We start from the raw sequence: 21109 nt of genomic DNA, 5'->3' as shown, positions 1-21109 counted from the left end.
TGATAATCCAAAACACACCTCAAAATCTACAAAGGAATACCTCAAGAGGCACAAGCTGAAGGTTTTGCCCTGGCCCTCACAGTCCCCTGACCTAAACATCATTGAAAATCTGTGGATAGATCTCAAAAGAGCAGTGCATGCAAGACAGCCCAAGAAACTTGTAGAACTGGAAGCCTTTTGCAAGGACGAATGTGTGAAAATCCCCCAGGTAAGAACTGAAAGATTATTAGCTGGCTACAAAAAGTGTTTACAAGCTGTGATACTTGCCAAAGGGGGTGCTACTAGGTACTAACCATGCAGGGTGCCCAAACTTTTGCTTCGGGCCTTTTTCCTTTTTTGTCATTTTACTAGCAATTTTGACCAGGGGTGCCCAAACTTTTGCATACCACTGTAAGTGAAGTCAGGCCCTGATATTGGGCCCTTACATGGGGCCTCAGTATACCAGTTCATCCCAAAGCTGTTCAGTGGGGTTGAGGTCAACGTTCTGTGCAGCCAAACGAGTTCTTCCACTCCAACCTTAGCAAACCATGTCTTCATGAACTTCACTTTGTACACAAGAGTATTGTCATGTTGGAACATGTTTGAGCCTTTTGGTTCCTTTTGGTGCTATGTGCAATACTGAACAGCATTTCCTGTAAAGATTCAAATATAAAGCCTGCAAAGTCTGTGACAGTATCAAATCAAGATCAAAAATCCTCTCCATTTCACCGTTCAGAGGGAAAAAAAATACTAGCACTGAAGTCAGCAACAGGTCTGTGGCGAACATTTTGACATTTCACAAAATTTAATTATTTGAGGCTTATTATAAGGCCAGTTGTAATGATGAGCTTTTCTCAACTTTTATCCCAGATTTTATTTTGTCCTATAACACCTTGTAGCTTTTCTAGCTATTTTACATACTCAGTGTAAACCAAAATGTTTCTTTTCTTTTCTTTCCTCTCTCTCTCTCTCTCTCTCTCTCTCTCTCTCATGTAGTACTTCCATACAAATATTTACATGACACAAAATATTTACATTTACTCAGTGTAAACCAAAACATTTCTTTTCTTTCCTCTCTCTCTCTCTCTCTCTCTCATGATACAAAATTTTTACGGCTAATATAGTTTGATTTATATTTTGCAAACTTTGAAATTGAATATTTTGAAACAACAACAAAAAGCTTAATTAAGGAATAGCCGATCAAAATCATGCTTTAAAAAGCATGGCATCACTTCTCACAGGAAGTATACAGTATATAGAGTAGAATAACAGAGAAAGCTATGAGCTAAACTCCTTCCTGAAACTTATCACAAATAACCTTTCAAGGCCTTTCACTGACAGCCCACGGAATCCTAATCACAAGACCAAGCGTGTAAACATTAACCAGATACAGTACCTGGATTGAACTTTCGGTATTAGTTTGCACATACCTCTCGGAGGCGAAGCTGGAAACTCTTTCCTTCATGGTAGCAGTTATAGGTTTTCAAAAGGGACAACAGCTCTGACCTTAAATAAAGATTAAACAAAATCATGGGGTCTGAATTTTGGACAGCAAATCAGAGATGCTCAAAATGAAGAGCTGAACTCAGTTGAACTCACTTTGAGATGAATTTCTCTTCATTCACTCTGACAAAGGGGATTTGAGCAGGATTCATGATGGGAGAGTTCCGTTATCCTTTCAGCTAGAAGGAGTGTGTGTGTGTGAGAGAGAGAGAAATCATTTAAGCAAAGCACAGAATACACAAAGACAACAAATGTTTAATTCTTTTGTTAAAACACTGCCATAGTGTTTAATTTCAGTGCCTTTGGAAGCTAGATCAAGTGAAAGTAAATACCAGAGATTAGGAGGGGAAGGGAATAAAAAGAATCACATCACCATGCTTGGATTTTTTGCCGTTAGTCATGTCACAACAAGTGAGCTTGTCCTGGCACGCCTTGAAATTTTGTCCTTAAAGTGTTTTGTGTGTGTGTGTGTGTTTTTTTTTTTTAACTGATCTACAAGATCACTCATCCAAATACGGAAAGGTCTCAATTAAGCTACAGCTTTTTATATTTGACAACAGAAATGTGATACATAAAAGGGCTCAGGTTTCTATTTCTGGGTAAAATACAATAATAAAACTGTTGGTTGGCAACAGTGCTGTTTCACAGACCTGTTTTCAAGCCCAACATCATTAATGCAGATGTAAAGCACACATGCGCGCACACACACACACACACACACACACACACACACACACACATTCCTCTTATGACATGTCTTTCATAACAGCACATAAGGATTAAAAATAATACCCAAGAACTCCTGAACCCCTTCTTGGCAAGTGAAATATACACTAAAACAGTTGGGATGGGAGATCTGGCAAAAAATCTCATTATGTTATTTTTTGTTTTGTTTTCAGGTTGGATCACGCTGATTACGATCGGATTATCACAATAATTTTTCATTCTTGTTTTTTTATGGCTGTTTTACAAATTACTAAACATAAATCCATTAAAATTTCCTCCTGGTGAAAATATGTAACTCTAAAAGGAAACATGCCCTCAAAGAATATAGTATAGCATAAACACACCACTTAAGTCGAAATTATTTTTCAAACTAATTTTAAATACATTTCTCAACAAAGAAAACAATTATTTCAAAAATGTCAAACAACGAAGTACGGCTAGTGTTTAAAAAATGTTAAATGCAAAAGCATGTCTACTAATGTCTTCAGTATTTAAAAGTGCAACCAGTGTAAAGGTGACTGTCAGATGAGTGAGTATTTAATGGTTAAACACTGAATACATTAGCTGAGTAACATTTTTATTTTGCTTTAAAAATAAAGTTATTCACGTTTCATTGTGGGGTGGCACGGTGGTGTAGTGGTTAGCGCTGTTGCCTCACAGCAAGAAGGTCCGGGTTCGAGCCCCATGCCTGGCGAAGGCCTTTCTGTGCGGAGTTTGCATGTTCTCCCTGTGTCCGCGTGGGTTTCCTCCGGGTGCTCCGGTTTCCCCCACAGTCCAAAGGCATGCAGGTTAGGTTAACTGGTGGCTCTAAATTGACCGTAGGTGTGAATGTGAGTGTGAATGGTTGTCTGTGTCTATGTGTCAGCCCTGTGATGACCTGGCGACTTGTCCAGGGTGTACCCCGCCTTTTGCCCGTAGTCAGCTGGGATAGGCTCCAGCTTGCCTGCGACCCTGTAGAACAGGATAAAGCGGCTAGAGATAATGAGATGAGATGAGACGTTTCATTGTTTTGGCTTTTACTGCACGTCTCTCACCATTCTGTGTACAGTTGAGGAACAACAATGACAAATGTATTTGTGACTCGGTAAGTCATAATAGCGATCATACAGAAGTCTAGAAAGACCATGTGCTATAAACTTTCTTGTGATCAAGTTAAAATAAAGTAAATCGAAGTACAATCGAAGAAATAAAGTAAACAACGAAGTACGGCTAGTGTTTAAAAAAATGTTAAATGCAAAAGCATGTCTACTAATGTCTTCAGTATTTAAAAGTGCAACCAGTGTAAAGGTGACTGTCAGATGAGTGAGTATTTAATGGTTAAACACAATACATTAGCTGAGTAACATTTTTATTTTGCTTTAAAAATAAAGTTATTCACGTTTCATTGTGGGGTGGCACGGTGGTGTAGTGGTTAGCGCTGTCGCCTCACAGCAAGAAGGTCCGGGTTCGAGCCCCATGCCTGGCGAGGGCCTTTCTGTGCGGAGTTTGCATGTTCTCCCTGTGTCCGCGTGGGTTTCCTCCGGGTGCTCCGGTTTCCCCCACAGTCCAAAGGCATGCAGGTTAGGTTAACTGGCGAAAATCTGCAACTACGCTATAGTTAACACTATGGTGATCCTGAAAGAGTGCTCAGTTTCACTGCCAGTCAGAATGAAGGACAAGGGCCTCTCCACAGCTAGCTCATCTAGCACAGCTAGCACATCTCATCCATCCATAAGTTCATCAGTGCTAAACCATTTCCAAATTAGTGTTAACTGCTTGAGAAGGTGACTCAGAAAATCTGCAACTACACTGTAGTTAACACTATGGTGATCCTGAAAGAGTGCTCAGTTTCACTGCCAGTCAGAATGAAGGACAAGGGCCTCTCCACAGCTAGCTAGTTGTATGTTATTGTTCCCGAATGATAGAGAGGAAAATGAGAACACAGGTGCAGATAAAACAAAGCTTTATTAAAGATGCCTGTGAAGATTATCAGTCATCCAGGTCATAGTAAACTGTGGGTGGTAAAAGAGAGCAACTGGACTTGCTTCTTTGTTTGCTCTTTTCTCTCGCTTCCTGGTTTCTCAATCTCTGCCTGTTTCTTGACTCCGATTTGCCTAGCCCATGTGTTTATTCTGCCTGTGTTTTCCTGATTTCCGGTTCTTGGACTCTCGGCCGTTTCTTGGACTCTAGCTCTCATTACTCAGTTGGATTTCCCGGTATTGACCTGGCCTGGTACATTGCCTTCTCTTACTGAGTCTTTTAAAACCCTGAGTTTGTTCTTAAAAACAAACAAGCAAACAAACAAAAAAAACAAGCAAGTCCAGTTGCTCTCTTTTACCACCCACAGCTTTATTAAAGCTTTCAGACAAATCCAAAATGATGAGCAAAGAAACCCAAAACAAACAAAACCACAACAACATCAACACCACCAATAAAAAACGCAGAAAAACACAAAATCAGGAAACAGGCAATGGTCAGGCAATGTGCAAACCACAGACTAGACAAGGCAGAGATACAGTATAAAATGCTTTGTACTGAGAGGTATGGAACACTGAGTGTATACTTTGCAACGATGATGCAAACTGGAATTCCTTTTATAGAATGATTAAGTCCAGGTGTATCGAGTCCATCAGTATGAACGTGACCGTGAACATGAGAGTCTGTGGTGGATGGATGTTGCAGTCCTCAGTGGCCATGTTTGTAAGGCGTGTAGTGTTCTGGGAGTTGTAGTTAGAGTCCGATTCTGGTGTTGACAAGACACCAAAGGAGAAATTTGAGAAAAATTATAGTCAAACACCACATGGTCACCTGAGTTCAGGATCAAACCCACAAGATCTCAGGGCTGTAAGGCCACAATTCTACCACTGTACCAGTGACTTCCTATTAAGGCACTCTCTGATATATCCTCCTGGGAGCCAAGAAAAAAATGTCTCTCACTTTCTCTTTTGTTGTGATTTCCTTACTAGGAATTTCCTAGCAGTCACATGATATATCATTGGAAAGCCCAGGATGTACTCTTTACAAGACACCAGGATTCAAGTGAATAGCTTGAAAGAGTAAGAGGGTGTGCACGTAAAACAAATGTCAACTACAGAGGACACAAGTCTATGGGTTGGTTCTCAGGAGGATATGCCCAGTAATGCATTCTGACATATTTTTTTTCATAAGTTGTGACCAAGAAAACTTGTTTTCTTGAGAAACCTACTTACATTATCTTGCAACCTACTTTTTCGATTGTTTTGATGGATATTATAGCCTTGGCATGGTACACTGTCATAGCATCTGTGATGCCTTTCCAGCATTTACTCGTTTTTTCATAAATACCCTTACAAAAAAGAAGTTTATTCAAGTGTGCTTCTAGCATACTTCCTTTAAACTAAAAACAAGAGAGTATGCTTTCAGTTTACTTTTTATTTACTTATCAGAGATATACTTAAAGTTATACATAAGTATACTTGGCTTATACTGAAAAGTATATAGAAAAGTCTAAGTATATTAAGCTTATACTTAAACTTTTGGTCAAGATATACTTAACAAAAGTGTCATAAAGTATTAAAATATCTGTGCCTTATGTTTAAGTGTACTTGCCCTGCAGTTGTGCTTATCCTTTTGATAGTAGCCTGTAAAATACTTCTTTTTCACACACATATTGGCTTCTTTGTGATATACAGCAGCATGTTTTAAATCCCATCTTTTAAACCTACATGTACCATAAGTTTATGGTCAGCTCTGGGGTGGAATAGCTTAAGAGTAAACAGTGTTGGAACTTAAACTTATCTTTTATGTACATAGTGTTATTAACCCACAAAGAGACAGATAAACATTTCTCTTATTTTATTTGCCAACAAACTTGATAACAAAGGTGAGAACATTGTGACAGACTTGAATCATACTGGCTGTCATTATACGGAATCACCAAAATACATCTGAATTTTGTATTTTCTTTAGAGCTCGGATGTCAATTTCAGTTGTCATTGCCATGTTTTTATACTTTGGCATTTAATACAATGTTGCTTTAAATTTTGATTTTTAAAGAAAATGAATATGTTGTTAATCCTGAGTATCTGTTATTATTTTGTGAATTCTTACCTTTATAACTTCATTGTAACTGAAGGTACAAAACACTTAAGTTGTCTACTGGTAGTGTGCATGAGGTAAGGGTTAGGGCTAGAAAAATAATAGTATACCTAGAAGGGTAATTGCAGTATACTTAAAAACTAAAAAGTGGGCTAGATGTATACAGGGGGCTGAAAAAGTAGGTACGTATACAGTAAGGATTATACTGCTGCTTTTCCACTACCAACGCGGCTGAGTTGGGCTGAGCCGTGCCGTGCTGAGTTGTGCTGAGCCGTGCCGTGCTGAGTTGGGCTGAGTTGAGCTGAGCGGGGCTGTTGGAGTTGCATTTCGACTACAACCGCGCTGAACCGTGCTGGCTGGAAGTGGGTGGACACATTGGGTGGAGTTAGCGAAAGTGGGTGGACGTCACGTGATGTTGTTAGGCGGCGCAAACAGTGACATCAGTGACCTTTTAAGCGGTAGTCTCACAACCCGGAGAGTAAACAATAAACATGGAGGACATGGAGTCGTTAGTGTTGCTGGTCTTGGTGCTGTGGCTTGTTGTCGCCGACAACGCCAACAGATACTGGCAAGAGCGTATAGATGAGGCGAGGCGCATAAGGCTTCAGAAATTCTCGTAATTCTCCTTCTTCCGGGTTTACGGTGTTTACAGATCCCAGCGTGCTCGCGGGGCGTGTGTGGGCATGTGAGGACACTCGTCCTCACCAATCAGTGCGGGAGTGTCTCCTCACGCCCCTAGCCTCACTCAGCTCGGTTTGGCTCGCTTCAGCCCCACTCCAAAACCGTGCGAGTTTTGGGTGCCAAGCAGGGCTGAAGCGAGCTGAGTCGTGCTGTTCTTAGATACCGTATTTTCTGGACTATAAGCCGCTACTTTTTTCCTAGGTTTTGAACCATGCGGCTTATACAAAGGTGCGGCTATTCTGTGGATTTTTCTTCCACCGCTAGGGGCGCTCTAACCGGAAGTAGAATCAAAAATAAGATAGACGAAAAATCAATGCAAAGAAGAATTAGCAGATCTTTAGCAGATAGAACACGCACGACAAATTACTAACTGGTAATTATTTTCAAATCCAGCGAAGATGATTAAAGTGACTTGTGGTTTCAAACACAGGAGAAATGAAGGTAAATAAATACCGGTTATTTTCTCTTGGTTCTGTTCCGTTTTAATCACCAAAGTTGCTGCCGTGTTAAAAGGCACTGTTCGGAAAGAATCTGTTCAGGTACATACATGTACATTTACAGTACAAAATCATTCTGTACATGCAGTAAATATCTAATTTTTCAACATAGATATCTGTGGCTTATAGCCCGGTGCGGCTTGTATATCTTTTATTTATTTATTTTTTTTAAATAGAGCGGATGCGGCTTATATACAGGTGCGCTCTATAGTCCAGAAAATACGGTAGTCGAAACGCGAGCCGTGTTGGGCTGAAGTGAGCTGAAGCGAGCTGAAGTGAGTTGAAAAAGGGTAGTGGAAAAGGGCCATACATGAACAACAGCAGCAGGACGACTTCTACTTTCAGCAGGATGGGGCGTCACTGCACTTTGCGCTACTTGACAAAGAATTTCCCAACAGGTGTATTGAACGTCAGGGAGCCGTTGACTGGCCACCACGTTCGCCGGATCTCACCCCTATGGACTTCTTTTTCTGGGGATGTGTAAAAGATAGGGTTTTCGCATGCAAGCCACGTTCTGTTGATGCCATGATTCAGTTCATATGGGAGGCTTGCCAGGAAATTGATGCTGATAAAGACCTTTGTGCCAGAGTGTGCATGGGTGTCCACACTTGACTAGTGGAGTTTGTGAATGCTGGGGACAAAGAGTTTGAACATTTGAGGGATTAAAATGTTTATTATTGATATGTTATTATTGAAATGTTTATATAATCAATAAAATAATGTTTTGTGCGAACGGGTTGTTTTTCATTACTGTATACCTACTTTTGCAGCCCCCCCCCGTATAACCAGTAACTAATAGTATATTTCCAGTATACTACAAAGTATACTTTAGTAAAGTAAAAAAGTCTACTAGAAGTATAAAACGAGTAAACTCATAGTATATTTCCAGTATACTATGAAGTATGCTTTCGTAAACTAAAGAGTGGACTACAAGTATAGAACTAGTAAACTATTAGTATATAAGTTTACTTGTGGTATATTTGCAGTACAAAATTAAAAATACTAGTTGTATACTCAAAGTTTACTTCTCTTAGACTTAAAGTATACCTTTTATAAACTTAAAGTGGGCCAATTTAGTCCCAAGAAGTATTAGATTAGTTTACTTACAAGTATACTGTAAGTACATTGACATCAGTATACTTGGTACACAAAAGTATACTTAAGGAAATATACTTTAACTTTACTTAAGTATACTTAATAAAATGAACTTGAAGTATACTTCTTTTTGATAAGGGTTGGGCTTTTCCCAAACACATTTACTTACTTCAGCACCATTTCTAGCTGGTGCACTCCCCATGTTATCTGACTTTCAGCATGCAAGGTGTTCAGGGTGCTTTCTTGGTGGTTAAACAAGTTTGTTGTGTTTAATGGAAATGCTCATCTTGCTTTTTACCTATTTTAGAGATGACTTGTTTAAGTCATGACAGTTGTGTGAAATTCAGCAGTTCGATATCACGGATGTTGAATTTTTTGAGGCACTAACCCGTCCATGTTCTCAGCAATGCTGCTAACGTATGTTGCCAAACAATACGTGGAGGAAATGAAAAGAAGTCTTATGCTGTTACTGGATTATTTGTGTGTTTTCAGAGAAAACATGGGCTGATTAGCGAATGTAGAAAAGTCCCATTCATAAACACCTGGGGTGCCATGGCCAAGCGTTTTCAGTGCAACTGATAAAACGTGTTTAGCATCACATTACACATGATCTCTCTGTAGGGACTTTTTAATTGGTCACTTCTAACATCACCACATAGCCCACACCTCGACAAAACAGTTAACATAGCCTCATGTTACTTTTCATTCAAGAGGCTTAAGATCTATCTATCTATCTATCTATCTATCTATCTATCTATCTATCTATCTATCTATCTATCTATCTATCTATCTATCTATCTATCTGTTTATGTAGGAGTCTAATGTGTAGCTATATCAGATTTGGCTGGTAAAGTTAGACGATACATTTGGCTTGTTAACATGAATGATTTTGAAAGTTGAAGTTTATGGCCCTTTTCCACTACCCTTTTTCAGCTCACTTCAGCCCGACACGGCTCGCATTTCGACTACCTCAGAGCAGCACGACTCAGCTCGCTTCAGCCCTACTGAGCACCCAAAACTCGCACGGTTTTGGAGTGGGGCTGAAGCGAGCCAAACCGAGCCGAGTGGGGCTTAGGGGCATGAGGAGACACTCCCCTGTGCACTGATTGGTGAGGAGGCGTGTCCTCACATGCCCACACACGCCCCGCGAGCACGCTGGGATCTGTAAACACCATAAACCCGGAAGAAGAAGAATTACGAATTACGAGAATTTCTGAAGCCTTATGCGCCTCGCCTCATCTATACGCTCTTGCCAGTATCTGTTGGCGTTGTCGGTGACAACAAGCCACAGCACCAAGACCAGCAACACTAACGACTCCATGTCCTCCATGTTTATTGTTTACTATCCGGGTCATGAGACTACCGCTTTAAAGGTCACTGATGTCACTGTTTGCGCCGCCTAACGACATCACGTGACGTCCACCCACTTTCGCTAACTCCGCCCAATGTGTCCACCCACTTCCAGCCAGCACGGTTCAGCGCGGTTGTAGTCGAAATGCAACTCCAACAGCCCCACTCAGCTTGACTCAGCCCAACTGAGCACGGCACGGCTCAGCCCGACTCAGCCGCGTTGGTAGTGGAAAAGCGGCATTAGATAAAGAGGAGGTGGCACGGTGGTGTAGTGGTTAGCACTGTCGCCTCACAGCAAGAAGATCCTGGGTTCAAGTCCAGTGGCTGATGAGGGCCTTTCTATGTGGAGTTTGCATGTTCTTCCCGTGTCTGCATGGGTTTCCTCCGGGTGCTCCGGTTTCCCCCACAGTCCAAAGACATGGAGGTTAGGCTAATTGGTGGCTCTAAATGGACTGTGAATGTGAGTGTGAATGTTTTTTTGTCTCTGTGTCAGCCCTGCGATGAGCCGGCGACTTGTCCAGGGTGTACCCCACCTCTCGCCCATAGTCAGCCGGGATAGGCTCCAGCTTGCCCGCAACCCTGCACAGGATAAGCGGCTACAGATGATGGATGGATAAAGAGGTAGAGACTTAAATCCATCCATCCATCACTGCTTATGTTACATTTTCTATAATATAAAAGCCTTCTTTTATATTATACAGCCACTCATTTTTAAAACCACATTTAAGTAGATTTGTTGATTAATTCTTATGAATAATTGATGATTAGAAATGCAAACAATGAATATTTGAATTTAGATGTGATTCACTAATTCATATTTTCTCAGGACCTAGTCGTAGACCTCTTTGAAACAGACATGCCATTGTTCCATTTTTCAAGGCTGCCTGTAAAAATCCCATTTCTTATAAGTCCCTGTACTTTAGCTGAACAGTGAATGAGTTTCCAGGGAGTGGCAAAAGTACTGGGAAATCCCATTCACAGGCTTTATAAACAGCCCAGGGCAAAACCACTGGCAGTGTCACAATGAAGTCCACACTACACACTTTCCCTGCTTTTCTGGTTCTGGGAATCTGCATCCACTTCACAGGTGAGTTCATCGAGTAACTCATGGATCACAGCGAGACCACAGGCTTTTTGAAACGCGGATTATTTTAAGTAAAAGGCTTTTGGGATAAATATGCAACCAATCAATGTATTAATTAAATTATGCTATTAATAATGTAATAGAATAAATATAATATTCATTATATTGATATAGTGCTTATGTAAATGACCAAAATCTTTAATAAATGTAATTATGGCATGTTTCTTTAATGCAGTTCAAAGGGCAGAAAGTCAGTATGTTCCGAACCGCTGTGCCTGTCTAAAATCCAGGAATGGAGTACTGGGACCGTTTTCAGATTTCACGCTCACCTTAAAAAGATCTGGCTGTATGAGAGACGAGATCATGTGAGTAACACACCTGTGCTTAGTCCAGTGTTTACTCAGCTTATCCATTTAGCACTCCTCTGAATCTTTCAATCATTTGTAAATGTAGAGTGATACTGAAGAAGGACAACCGAAAGGTGTGTCTAAGTCCTCATGGACCTCAAGGCAAAAGACTGCTGAAATGCTGGCACAGGTAAGAGAATGGTAATTAAATACAGTGCCTTGCAGAAGTATTCACCTCCCTTGAACTTTTCTACATGTTGTAGTTTTATAACCTGGAAATTGTGGAACACTAAATAAATAAATAAATAAATGAAAAAAGTTCAAGAAGTGAATCCTGATGCAAAGACATTTTGTACTTTGTACTTCTCCCTTCATTTAAGTGATTCATTGCCTTGATTTCCTTTAAAGAAAACAGCATGAAGGCAAAAATGGGAAGAGATGCATGGGAAGACTCAGACCACGGCTACATAAAAAGCAGTATACCAAATCCAAGATGATCCAAAGATAATCAGCGCAGCATGATGGCAGCTAATGCAGTCCCATAAACACACTACTCTAAATTGTCCAAATACTTCAGTTGAATTCAACAGCTTTTATCGTTTTACAAGCTATTTGTAGCAATGTGAATGTTTACAACCTTTATATTCAGGGCTGGACCCAGTTATAACTAGTTAAAATACAGCGAAGAGGACATGTTTCAAACACATACCATTATTGCCAGTTTTAGTGGGGTTTAGGAGAGAAGTGGAATGTATTTTGCACACTGTTTGTACAGACTTTTTTTTTTAAATCAAATTGTTACATATATGTATATATTTTTTTGTTTTACTAAGCTTTATAATAAAAAAATAAACAACAGAGTTCTCATTTAATTTTTTCTAGCTTCATTTTTAATGCATCCGTCTTCCTCTTTCGGTTGCTCCCGTTGTGGGTCGCCACAGTGGGTCATCATGATTTGCATATTTGATTTGGCACAGGTTTTACACCGGCTGCCCTTCCTGATACAATCTTCCTCGAACTATCTGGGCTTGGGACCAGCACCAAGTATGCACTGGCTGGATATTTTTACCTAATCTGCATGCCTTTGAACTGTGGGAGGAAAGGAAAGCACCCAGAGGAACCCCAGGCAGACACGGGGAGAACATGCAAACTCCACACAGAAAGGCCCCTATCAGCTGTGAGGCTCAAACCCAGAACCTTCTTGCTGTGAGGCGACAGTGCTAACCACTACACCACCATGCCACCCTACATTATTATTGCATGCATAACACAATAAATAATCCATAGCGAGTTTAGACCTGGTTATAATCTCTAGTTACATTTTTATCAAGGTCGCACTAGATTCAAAAGGCTGTAATGCACCCTCGTTGGGAGTTTACTCCATCACAGGGCATCATACGCATGCCACATCAAATCCTCAAATTACAAAAAGCTGGGACAGTGTGGAAGATGCAAATAAAAGGAGAAAGCAGTGATTTAGAAATTTACTTTGACTTGTTTTTCACTGCAGACAGAATGAACCCAAGATATTTCATGTTTTGTCTAGTCAACTTCATTTCATTTGTTTATATATAAGTACATCCATTCCTGCATTTCAGGTCTGCAACACATTCCAAAAAAAGTTGGGACAGGGGCAATTCAGGTCTGGTAATGAGGTAAAACAATTAAATAATGATGTGATTTGAAACAGGTAATTATAATCATGATTTGGTACAAAATCAGTATCCAGGAAAGGCCTAGTGTTTGAGGAGCAAAGATAGGCCGAGGATCTCCAGTTTGTCAACAAATCCATGAGGAAATTATTGAAAATGTTTCAAAACAATATTCTTCAAAGAAAGATAGGACGGGATTTGGATATTTTACCCTCTGTGGTGCATAATATCATTAAAGGTAGACGATCTTTCAGATTTTTCAAGTGTAGGTCATTGTGGCAGCAGGGGCGTGGTCAAGCGTCGGTCTGTGACCAGAGGGCGGAGTCAGGGAAGGTAAGTGGCAGAATCACTGCACCTGATGTCTATTAACATGTGTTTGTGTGTCTTCCCCAGTGACCGCGCCCTACATAAGGAGAGAGAGCATAGAGGAAGGGAGCTCTCCCCAACCAGACGACTTGTGTGTGTGTGTGTGTGTGTGTGTGTGTGTGTGTGTGTGTGTGTGTGTGTGTGTGCGCGCCCGCGGGTGACTGGGAGAGCGTGAAAGAAAGCTGAAAAGCAACAATAAAAGTTTTGTGAACTCAGTTCTGGCCTGCCGTCCTTCTGTGCTCCACCCACCCATACGAAGTGCTACAGTGGTGCTGAAACCCGGAACGGAGCACAGAGAAGAACAGCCCCATGGAGCCCTCCCCCTTCGCAGACCTGGTCCACGCCCTCGCCATGGCCCAGCAAAGCCAGCACCAGGTGCTAATTGCCCTCCGGAAGGAGCAGGAGCAAAGGTTTGAGGCCCTGGTGCTGGCGCAGCAGGAAGATCGACAGGCGTTCCAGCACCTCCTCGCGTCGGCGGGGTCCACCACCTCACCCTAACGAAGATGGGCCCGCATGACGACCCCGAGGCCTTCCTCACGCTCTTTGAGCAGGCAGCAGAGGCCTTGGGCTGGCCGGTGGAACAGCGCGCGGCACGCCTCCTCCCCCTGCTAACGGGCAAGGCGCAGCTGGCCGCGCTACAGCTCCCCGCCGACAGCCAGCTGATCTACGCGGACCTCCGCCGGGCCGTCCTCCAGCATATGGGGCACACCCCCGAACAACACTGACAGCGCTTCCGCGCTCTGCGCCTGGAGGAAGTCGGCTGGCCGTTCGTGTTTGGCCAGCAACTCCGGGACGCCTGCTGGCGGTGGCTGAGGGCTGACAACTGCGACGCTGAGGGAATCGTCGATCAGGTGGTACTGGAACAGTTCATCGCCCGATTACCCAAAGGGACCACGAGTGGGTCCAGTGCCATCGCCCGGCGTCGCTGGATCAGGCCATCGAGCTGGCGGAGGACCATTGGCTGTTCCAACGGCAGGACAGCAGATCTCCTCTTCTCCCCTCTCCTCTCTCTCTCCCCCTCCCCTTCTGTGTCTCGTCCTCGCCCCGTTCCCCCACCGCGGAGGCGGTGGCCGGCTCCACCCCAGCCGGCCCGCCGCACCCACGGTGCCCTCCTGTTTCCCACTTCTGTGTCTGTCTCTTCCCCCCCTCAAGTGAGTGAGCCCCAGAGCGCCGGTGCAGAGAGAAAGCCCGGGCCAGTTTGCTGGCGCTGCGGGGAGCCGGGCCACCTCCAGCAGCAGTGCTCGGCAATGGAGGTGGGCGCGGTGGTTCGGATCCCCAATGCGCCAGGAGCCGCCCTCGAGTGGGCCGGAGCGTATCGCATACCGGTGAGTGTCCAAGGGGATACATATCAGGCGTTGGTGGACTCTGGCTGTAATCAGACCTCAATCCACCAAAGCCTGGTGCAAGACGAGGCATTGGGGGGAGCACAATTGGTGAAGGTGCTGTGTGTGTGCACGGGGATGTTCACAACTACCCTTTAGTGTCGGTCCACATTCTTTTTCGAGGGGAAAAAATTTAGTGTAAAGGCGGCGGTTAATCCTTGCCTTACCCACTCGATAATTTTGGGGACTGATTGGCCGGGATTTCGGGAGTTAATGAGGCATTTAGTGAAGAGTTGGTCCTGCCGTAGTTCAGCAGGGGGAGGTCCCGCTGTGGCATTGGCGGGAGCAGCTGTCACAGAGCCATCTACGTCATCACCGCGTTAGAGGGAGGAGCCGCAGGCTCCTCCTCCTTCTCTCGGGGAATCCCTTGTGGACTTCCCTTTAGAACAGTCGCGGGACGCGACTCTGCGGCATGCGTTTGACCAAGTGAGAGTAATCGATGGTCAAATGCTCCAGCCAAACGCCACCCCGTCCTTCCCCTATTTCTCCATTATGAGGGATAGATTATACTGAGTGACGCAGGACACTCAGACTAAGGAGCTGATTACACAGCTTTTGATTTCAAAGAGCCGCCGGGAATTAGTATTCCAGGTGGCTCACTTTAATCCCATAGCTGGACACTTGGGGCAGGATAAGACACTAGCCCGAATAATGGCACGGTTCTATTGGCCAGGGATTCGCGGCGACGTCCGTAGGTGGTGTACGGCATGCCGCGAATGCCAGTTAGTAAATCCAGTGGCCATTCCAAAAGCGCCTTTGCGCCCTCTACCATTAATCGAGACCCCGTTCGAAAGAATTGGGATGGATCTCGTCAGGCCATTAGATCGGTCAACACGAGGGTATCACTTTATTTTAGTTCTGGTGGACTATGCAACGCGATACCCGGAAGCAGTGCCTCTTTGCAATATCTCAGCATGCAGTATTGCGGAGGCGCTCTTCCACATCATCTCCCGAGTCGGAATCCCCAAAGAGATTCTGACTGATCAAGGAACCTCGTTTATGTCACGCACACCGAGCGAACTGTATGGGTTATTGGAAATTAAGCCGATCCGCACCAGTGTTTATCACCCATAAACGGACGGTTTAGTCGAATGGTTCAATCGCACACTCAAGAATATAATTTAAAAATTTGTTCGCAAAGACGCACGTAATTGGGATAAATGGTTTGAACCCTTGTTATTTGCAGTGCGAGAGGTCCAACAAGCCTCCACGGGGCTCTCCCCGTTCGAATTATTATATGGGCGTAAGCCGCGCGGCATCCTAGATGTACTGCAAGAAAATTGGGAGGAGGGACCTTCCTTGAGCAATAATGAAATTCAATACGTTATTGACCTGCGCGCAAAACTCCACACACTCACATACTTAACGCAGTAGAATTTGCGGCAGGCCCAAGAACGGCAAACCTGCCTGTACGACAGGGATACGCGCCTTAGGGAGTTCGCACCGGGAGATAAAGTACTCGTACTGTTGCCCACATCGAGCTCCAAATTGATCGCCAAGTGGCAAGGACCCTTTGAGGTCACACGGCGAGTCGGGGACATCGACTATGAGGTGAGGCGAACGGACAGGGGTGGGGCGCTACAGATTTACCACCTCAATCTGCTCAAACTCTGGAATGAAGAGGTCCCCGTGGCATTGGTGTTGGTGGTTCTGGAGAAGGCGGAGCTGGGGCCGGAGGTTCAAAAGGGAACATTGACATCGCATACCTCTCCGGTCCCCTGTGGAGACCACCTCTCCCCGACCCAACTCGCGGAGGTTGCCCAGTTGCAGACCAAATTTTCAGACGTGTTCTCGCCCCTGCCCGGCCGCACCGACCTCATAGAACACCACATCGAGACGCCCCTGGGGGCAAGGCTCTACAGTGAGCACATTTCACTCGCATTTGCGAGCGAATTTTTCGGCATGCGAACGACGAAAAAAAAAACACGCACATTCATGCGAGGGCTTCTTACGGCCGACAATTTAGGAAAGCACTGAGCACAGATGCGACGAGTTTAACATTCTAAAATGTATCAAATGTTAAACTGCAAAGTATGTAAATCCAGCGCTGGATAGCCTACCTAATATCATTTTTTACACTAGAGACAAGAAAATTACATCAATGTGTTCATCAGAGCCTTGTAGTGCTCAATGTGAAAGAATTTTGTGAATATCTCCTTCCGTTTTCGTGTAAATCTCTGTTGTTTGGAGGGAGAAAATCCTGAGAAAATCCTTCACTTTCTCTCTGTGTCTCTGCTCGCAGCGCGCGGGTGGGGGAGGGGCTGCTCCCTCTCACACACACACACACACACACACACACACACACACACACACAGGAGGGAGGGGCTGCTTGCTCTCACACACACACACAGGAGGGAGGGGCTGCTCGCTCTCACACACACATACAGGAGGGAGGGGCTGCTCCCTCTCACACACACACAGGAGGGAGGGGCTGCTCGCTCTCACACACACACACAGGAGGGAGGGGCTGCTCCCTCTCACACACACACAGGAGGGAGGGGCTGCTCCCTCTCACACACACACACAGGAGGGAGGGGCTGCTCGCTCTCACACACACACAGGAGGGAGGGGCTGCTCCCTCTCACAGAGACACAGGCTTGTAGCTTCATGGCAGTGTAACGGCCTGTATTGTAGTGTATGTGTGTGTGTGTGTTCTGCTTGCGCCTTGCTCCCTGTCTGTAGTTGCACTGTGAGGGGAGTGAAAAAGTTAAATTTTTTTTGCCGTTCTGCCATGCTAGTGCGTTTTACCGGGACATGAGATTTCAGCATTTTTATTCTTCTCGGTCTGTAGCTTGAATAAGTTTAGGCTACTGAATAACACTTTCAGTTAAAGTTGAGTCTGGTGCTTTTGTGCTGACGCTACAATAGCCTACTATCACAATAAATATCCCCGTAACATTTCCCGTTTTCTACTCATCTTTCTGTGATTGCCCCTCTTTCCCACGGTTGTATGTTGTGGGTGTGGCATTAGGTGGGAAAAGTGCTTTTTAGGGATTCATCAGATCATTCAACTGAGAGATAACTGAGAGCTGGTTCGGACCGAGCTGAGAAATATATTCGCTATGCAGAGAATAATGGCATTTTTTAAAAGCAATGATGGTGGAAACAAGAATAAAAGAACGGACGAGGAAGAAAGTGTAGTGAAGAAAGCTAGAACGACGGGAGAAGGTGCGGGAAAATTATATAATGAGATGGAAAGCACACACCCCAGTGCAAACATTTAGATGGGAACATACAACACAGCAGAAAAACAAATAATATACAGTATATACAAATGGTGCATGTCACAACACAGCAGAAAAACAAAGATACAACTGGGCGTGTTGAGTTGCAGATGTTAATTGCACATTAGTTATAGAAACTCAGTTCAGCTACAAAACTCAGGATATTGCACTGTATTTGGTATTGCATTGTATTGGGTATGGATGTAAAAGTGTAGAAATATAAATATAAAATATACAAAAGCTATAAAAACTAAAAAGTTGCTCTGTGAGGTTGCATTGTAATAAGTATTGCACTGTATCAGGTAAGTGTGAGAATATTGTCCTTTTAGGTCCTTGTTGGTGCATTGTTGCACCTGCCAGAAGTGGCATCAGTCAGTGCATGTAATTAGCCTTTTTCACATTACGTCACTTGCAGAAGAACCTCACATCCGTTTTCAGCCTTTTGAATGGAAGAAGAGGCAGCATGCTAATCTGCTGGCTAACAAGTAGCAACCATAGAAAGTCAGTAAACTTCCTTTCCAAAACAAGGCAGATAGGTGACTGGAATGGTCGCTAACAATACGTAATGATAAACAACAATGTACAATATTATTATCAATTTTATCTGTGAATGACACGGTTTTGTTAACATATGTTGCCGCCGTATACCTCTTCTTCCATTCAAAAGGCTGAAAACGGATACGAGTTCCCCTGCAAGTGACGTAATGTGAAAAAGGCTAATTGTTCAAGGTGGTTATGGCCTGTGGGAAAAAACTGTTTTTGAGTCTGTTGGTCCTTGCTTTGATGCACCTGTAATGCCTGCCTGAGGGCAGCAAGTCAAAGAACTCAGAGCCAGGGTGGGAGCTGTCCTTGATGATGTTGTTAGCTCTGCTGAGCTCTGCTCTCTGTTTAGCTACTGTTTGTTCATTCATTCAGTTATTCATTCATTCATTCATTCATTCATTCTCAATTGAATTTTGCGTTTTATGTGTTGGTGTGTCTAAGGTTTGTGCTGCAGTAAACCTTTAAAATGAAAACCTACTTGTGCCCCCATTTTTTTCCCTGTGCTCCTAAAATTTTTAACTTAGGAGCACGTGTGCTCCTGAAAAAAAAAGTCAGTGTACAGCCCTGCCTGGGGGTGGTAGTGCGCAGCCACCCTTACAGGCTACCCAAACACAAGAAAAAAGTGGTTCGGGAAGAACTCGAGGCCATGCTTGAAATGGGCATCGTCGAGGAGTCCCACAGTGACTGGAGCAGCCCGGTGGTCTTGGTGCCCAAGGCCGACAGGTCCGTCCGGTTCTGTGTAGATTATAGAAAAGTCAACGTAGTGTCTAAATTCTATGCGTACCCAATGCCTCGTATTGATGAGTTGCTGGATTGACTAGGCACAGCTCGCTTTTACTCGACACTGGATTTGACAAAGGGTTATTGGCAGATCCTCTTGACTCCACTATCCCGAGAAAAAACGGCCTTTTCCACACCGTTTGGCTTACATCAATTTGTTACACTTCCTTTTGGGCTGTTTGGGGCGCCTGCTACGTTCCAGCGGCTTATGGACAGGGTCCTCCGCCCCCACGCCACCTACGCGGCCGCATACTTAGATGACATAATAATCTATAGTAATGACTGGCCGCGGCATCTGCAACACCTGAGGGCCGTCCTTTGGTCGCTAAGGTGAGCGGGTCTCACGGCCAACCCGAAGAAGTGTGTGATTGGGCAGGTGGAAGTATGGCATCTGGGCTTCCACTTGGGCAATGGGCAGGTGCATCCCCAAATTAACAAGACAGCAGCGATTGCAGCCTGCCCGAGGCCCAAGACCAAAAAGGGGGTGAGACAGTTCCTGGGGCTGGCTGGCTACTATCGTAGGTTTATACCTAATTATTCAGATGTCACCAGCCCGCTGACTGATCTGACTAAAAAGGGGGCACCAGATCCAGTCCAGCAATGCCAGCGGGCTTTCTCTGAGGTGAAGGCTGCACTTGTGTGGGGGGCCACTGTTACACTCCCCTGACTTTTCTCTCCCCTTTATGTTACAGACGGATGCATCGGACAGAGGGCTGGGGGTTGTTTTGTCCCAGGAGGTGGAAGGGGAGGACCGTCCAGTGCTGTATATCAGCAAAAAGCTGTCGGTGAGTGAGGGGCGCTACAACACCATCGAGAAAGAGTGCCTTGCCATCAAGTGGGCAGTCCTTGCCCTCCGCTACTACATGCTGGGACACCCTTTCACCCTCTGTTCGGACCACGCGCCCCTCCAGTGGCTCCACTGCATGAAGGATGCCAATGTGCGGATCACCCATTGGTATCTGGCACTCCAGCCCTTTAACTTCAAGGTGATTCACAGGTTGGGGGCACAGATGGTCGTGGCAGACTTCCTCTCCCGTCAAGGGGGGGAAATCGGCTGCAGGCCGGACGGCCGCCCGGCCTGAGTCGGGCGGTGGGGGTATGTGGCAGCGGGGGTGTGGTCAAGCGTCGGTCTGTGACCGGAGGGCAGAGTCAGGGAAGGTAAGTGGCAGAATCACTGCACCTGATATCTATTAACGTGTGTTTGTGTGTCTTCCCCAGTGACCACGCCCTACATAAGGAGAGAGAGAGTAGAGGAAGGGAGCTCTCTCCAACCAGACGACTTGTGTGGGTGTGTGTGTGTGTGTGTGTGTGCGCGCGCGCGGGTGACTGGGAGCGTGTGAAAGAAAGCTGAAAAGCAACAATAAAAGTTTTGTGAACTCAGTTCTGGCCTGACGTCCTTCTGTGCTCCACCCACCCGTACGAAGTGCTACAGTCATAAAAAGAATTTCCCCTGACATCCAATTATTTTTGTTTAGTGGACCGAAAGCTACTGAATTCAAACCACAGACTTCCAATTTTATTAGTTTTTTTAAAATAGAACAATTAATGAATTTAGGGCCACGTGGCCCGAAATTCTCCACTGTTTTTTCCTGCTTCACCATGACCCAGTTCAAAATACTACGTCATGCATCACGTGGTGGGCTTTCCTCGTTTGCACAAGGCATTGTGGGATACAAATTTGAAACGGGAGAGAACTAGATAGAACTCGATGCCAACAGCGTCGATGGGGATGCCTCCGCCCGGTAGACTACACGCCTTCTTAAGTTGTGATTTGGGGATGGACATTTGACCTCACAGTAGTCTTGACCTGGTGAAATTACTTGTATTAGCCTTGGAGATATTGT

The 21109-nt window shown here is 44.5% G+C and overlaps 2 protein-coding genes across 6 annotated transcripts in view; one reads left to right on the top strand and one right to left on the bottom strand.

Moving 5' to 3' along the window:
- Nucleotides 1-21109, bottom strand: part of rassf4a (Ras association domain family member 4a) — a 108774-nt gene that overhangs the window by 64248 nt on the left and 23417 nt on the right. For 3 of the 4 annotated variants that reach the window (XM_060925941.1, XM_060925939.1, XM_060925940.1), the window contains exons 2-3: nucleotides 1579-1661; nucleotides 1410-1485 (exon numbers count right to left, since the gene is read on the bottom strand). The exons of the other annotated variant lie outside the window; for it this stretch is intronic. In XM_060925941.1, coding sequence (XP_060781924.1) covers nucleotides 1410-1485; nucleotides 1579-1634 — 132 coding nt within the window. In that variant the 5' untranslated portion in view covers nucleotides 1635-1661. The remainder of the gene's footprint in view (nucleotides 1-1409; nucleotides 1486-1578; nucleotides 1662-21109) is intronic. 4 annotated transcript variants of the gene reach the window in all.
- Nucleotides 665-12176, top strand: LOC132889447 (uncharacterized). Of its 2 annotated transcripts, none has more exons than XM_060925948.1 (5): nucleotides 665-751; nucleotides 10381-10974; nucleotides 11207-11336; nucleotides 11425-11508; nucleotides 11727-12176. In XM_060925948.1, exons 2-5 carry the CDS (start codon nucleotides 10911-10913, stop codon nucleotides 11824-11826), a joined length of 378 nt encoding a protein of 125 aa, XP_060781931.1. In that variant the 5' UTR covers nucleotides 665-751; nucleotides 10381-10910; the 3' UTR covers nucleotides 11827-12176. The 2 variants fall into 2 exon arrangements, with proteins under 2 accessions (XP_060781931.1, XP_060781932.1); XM_060925949.1 differs by lacking the exon at nucleotides 665-751 and having other exon boundaries at nucleotides 10162-10508; nucleotides 10811-10974.

The sequence above is a fragment of the Neoarius graeffei genome, chromosome 7, assembly GCF_027579695.1.
Source record: "Neoarius graeffei isolate fNeoGra1 chromosome 7, fNeoGra1.pri, whole genome shotgun sequence".
NCBI classification, from domain to species: domain Eukaryota; kingdom Metazoa; phylum Chordata; class Actinopteri; order Siluriformes; family Ariidae; genus Neoarius; species Neoarius graeffei.
The sequence above is the reverse complement of the archived record's forward strand: the minus strand, read 5'-3'. Positions and strand labels throughout refer to the sequence as shown.

Bases quoted from the DNA above. Each gene is read 5' to 3' on its own strand.
- LOC132889447 (XM_060925948.1), top strand. From the start codon at position 10,911: ATGAAGTCCACACTACACACTTTCCCTGCTTTTCTGGTTCTGGGAATC. The intron at 10,975-11,206 runs GTGAGTTCATCG...TCTTTAATGCAG, and splicing joins AATCTGCATCCACTTCACAG to TTCAAAGGGCAGAAAGTCAG. The intron at 11,337-11,424 runs GTGAGTAACACA...TTGTAAATGTAG, and splicing joins TGTATGAGAGACGAGATCAT to AGTGATACTGAAGAAGGACA.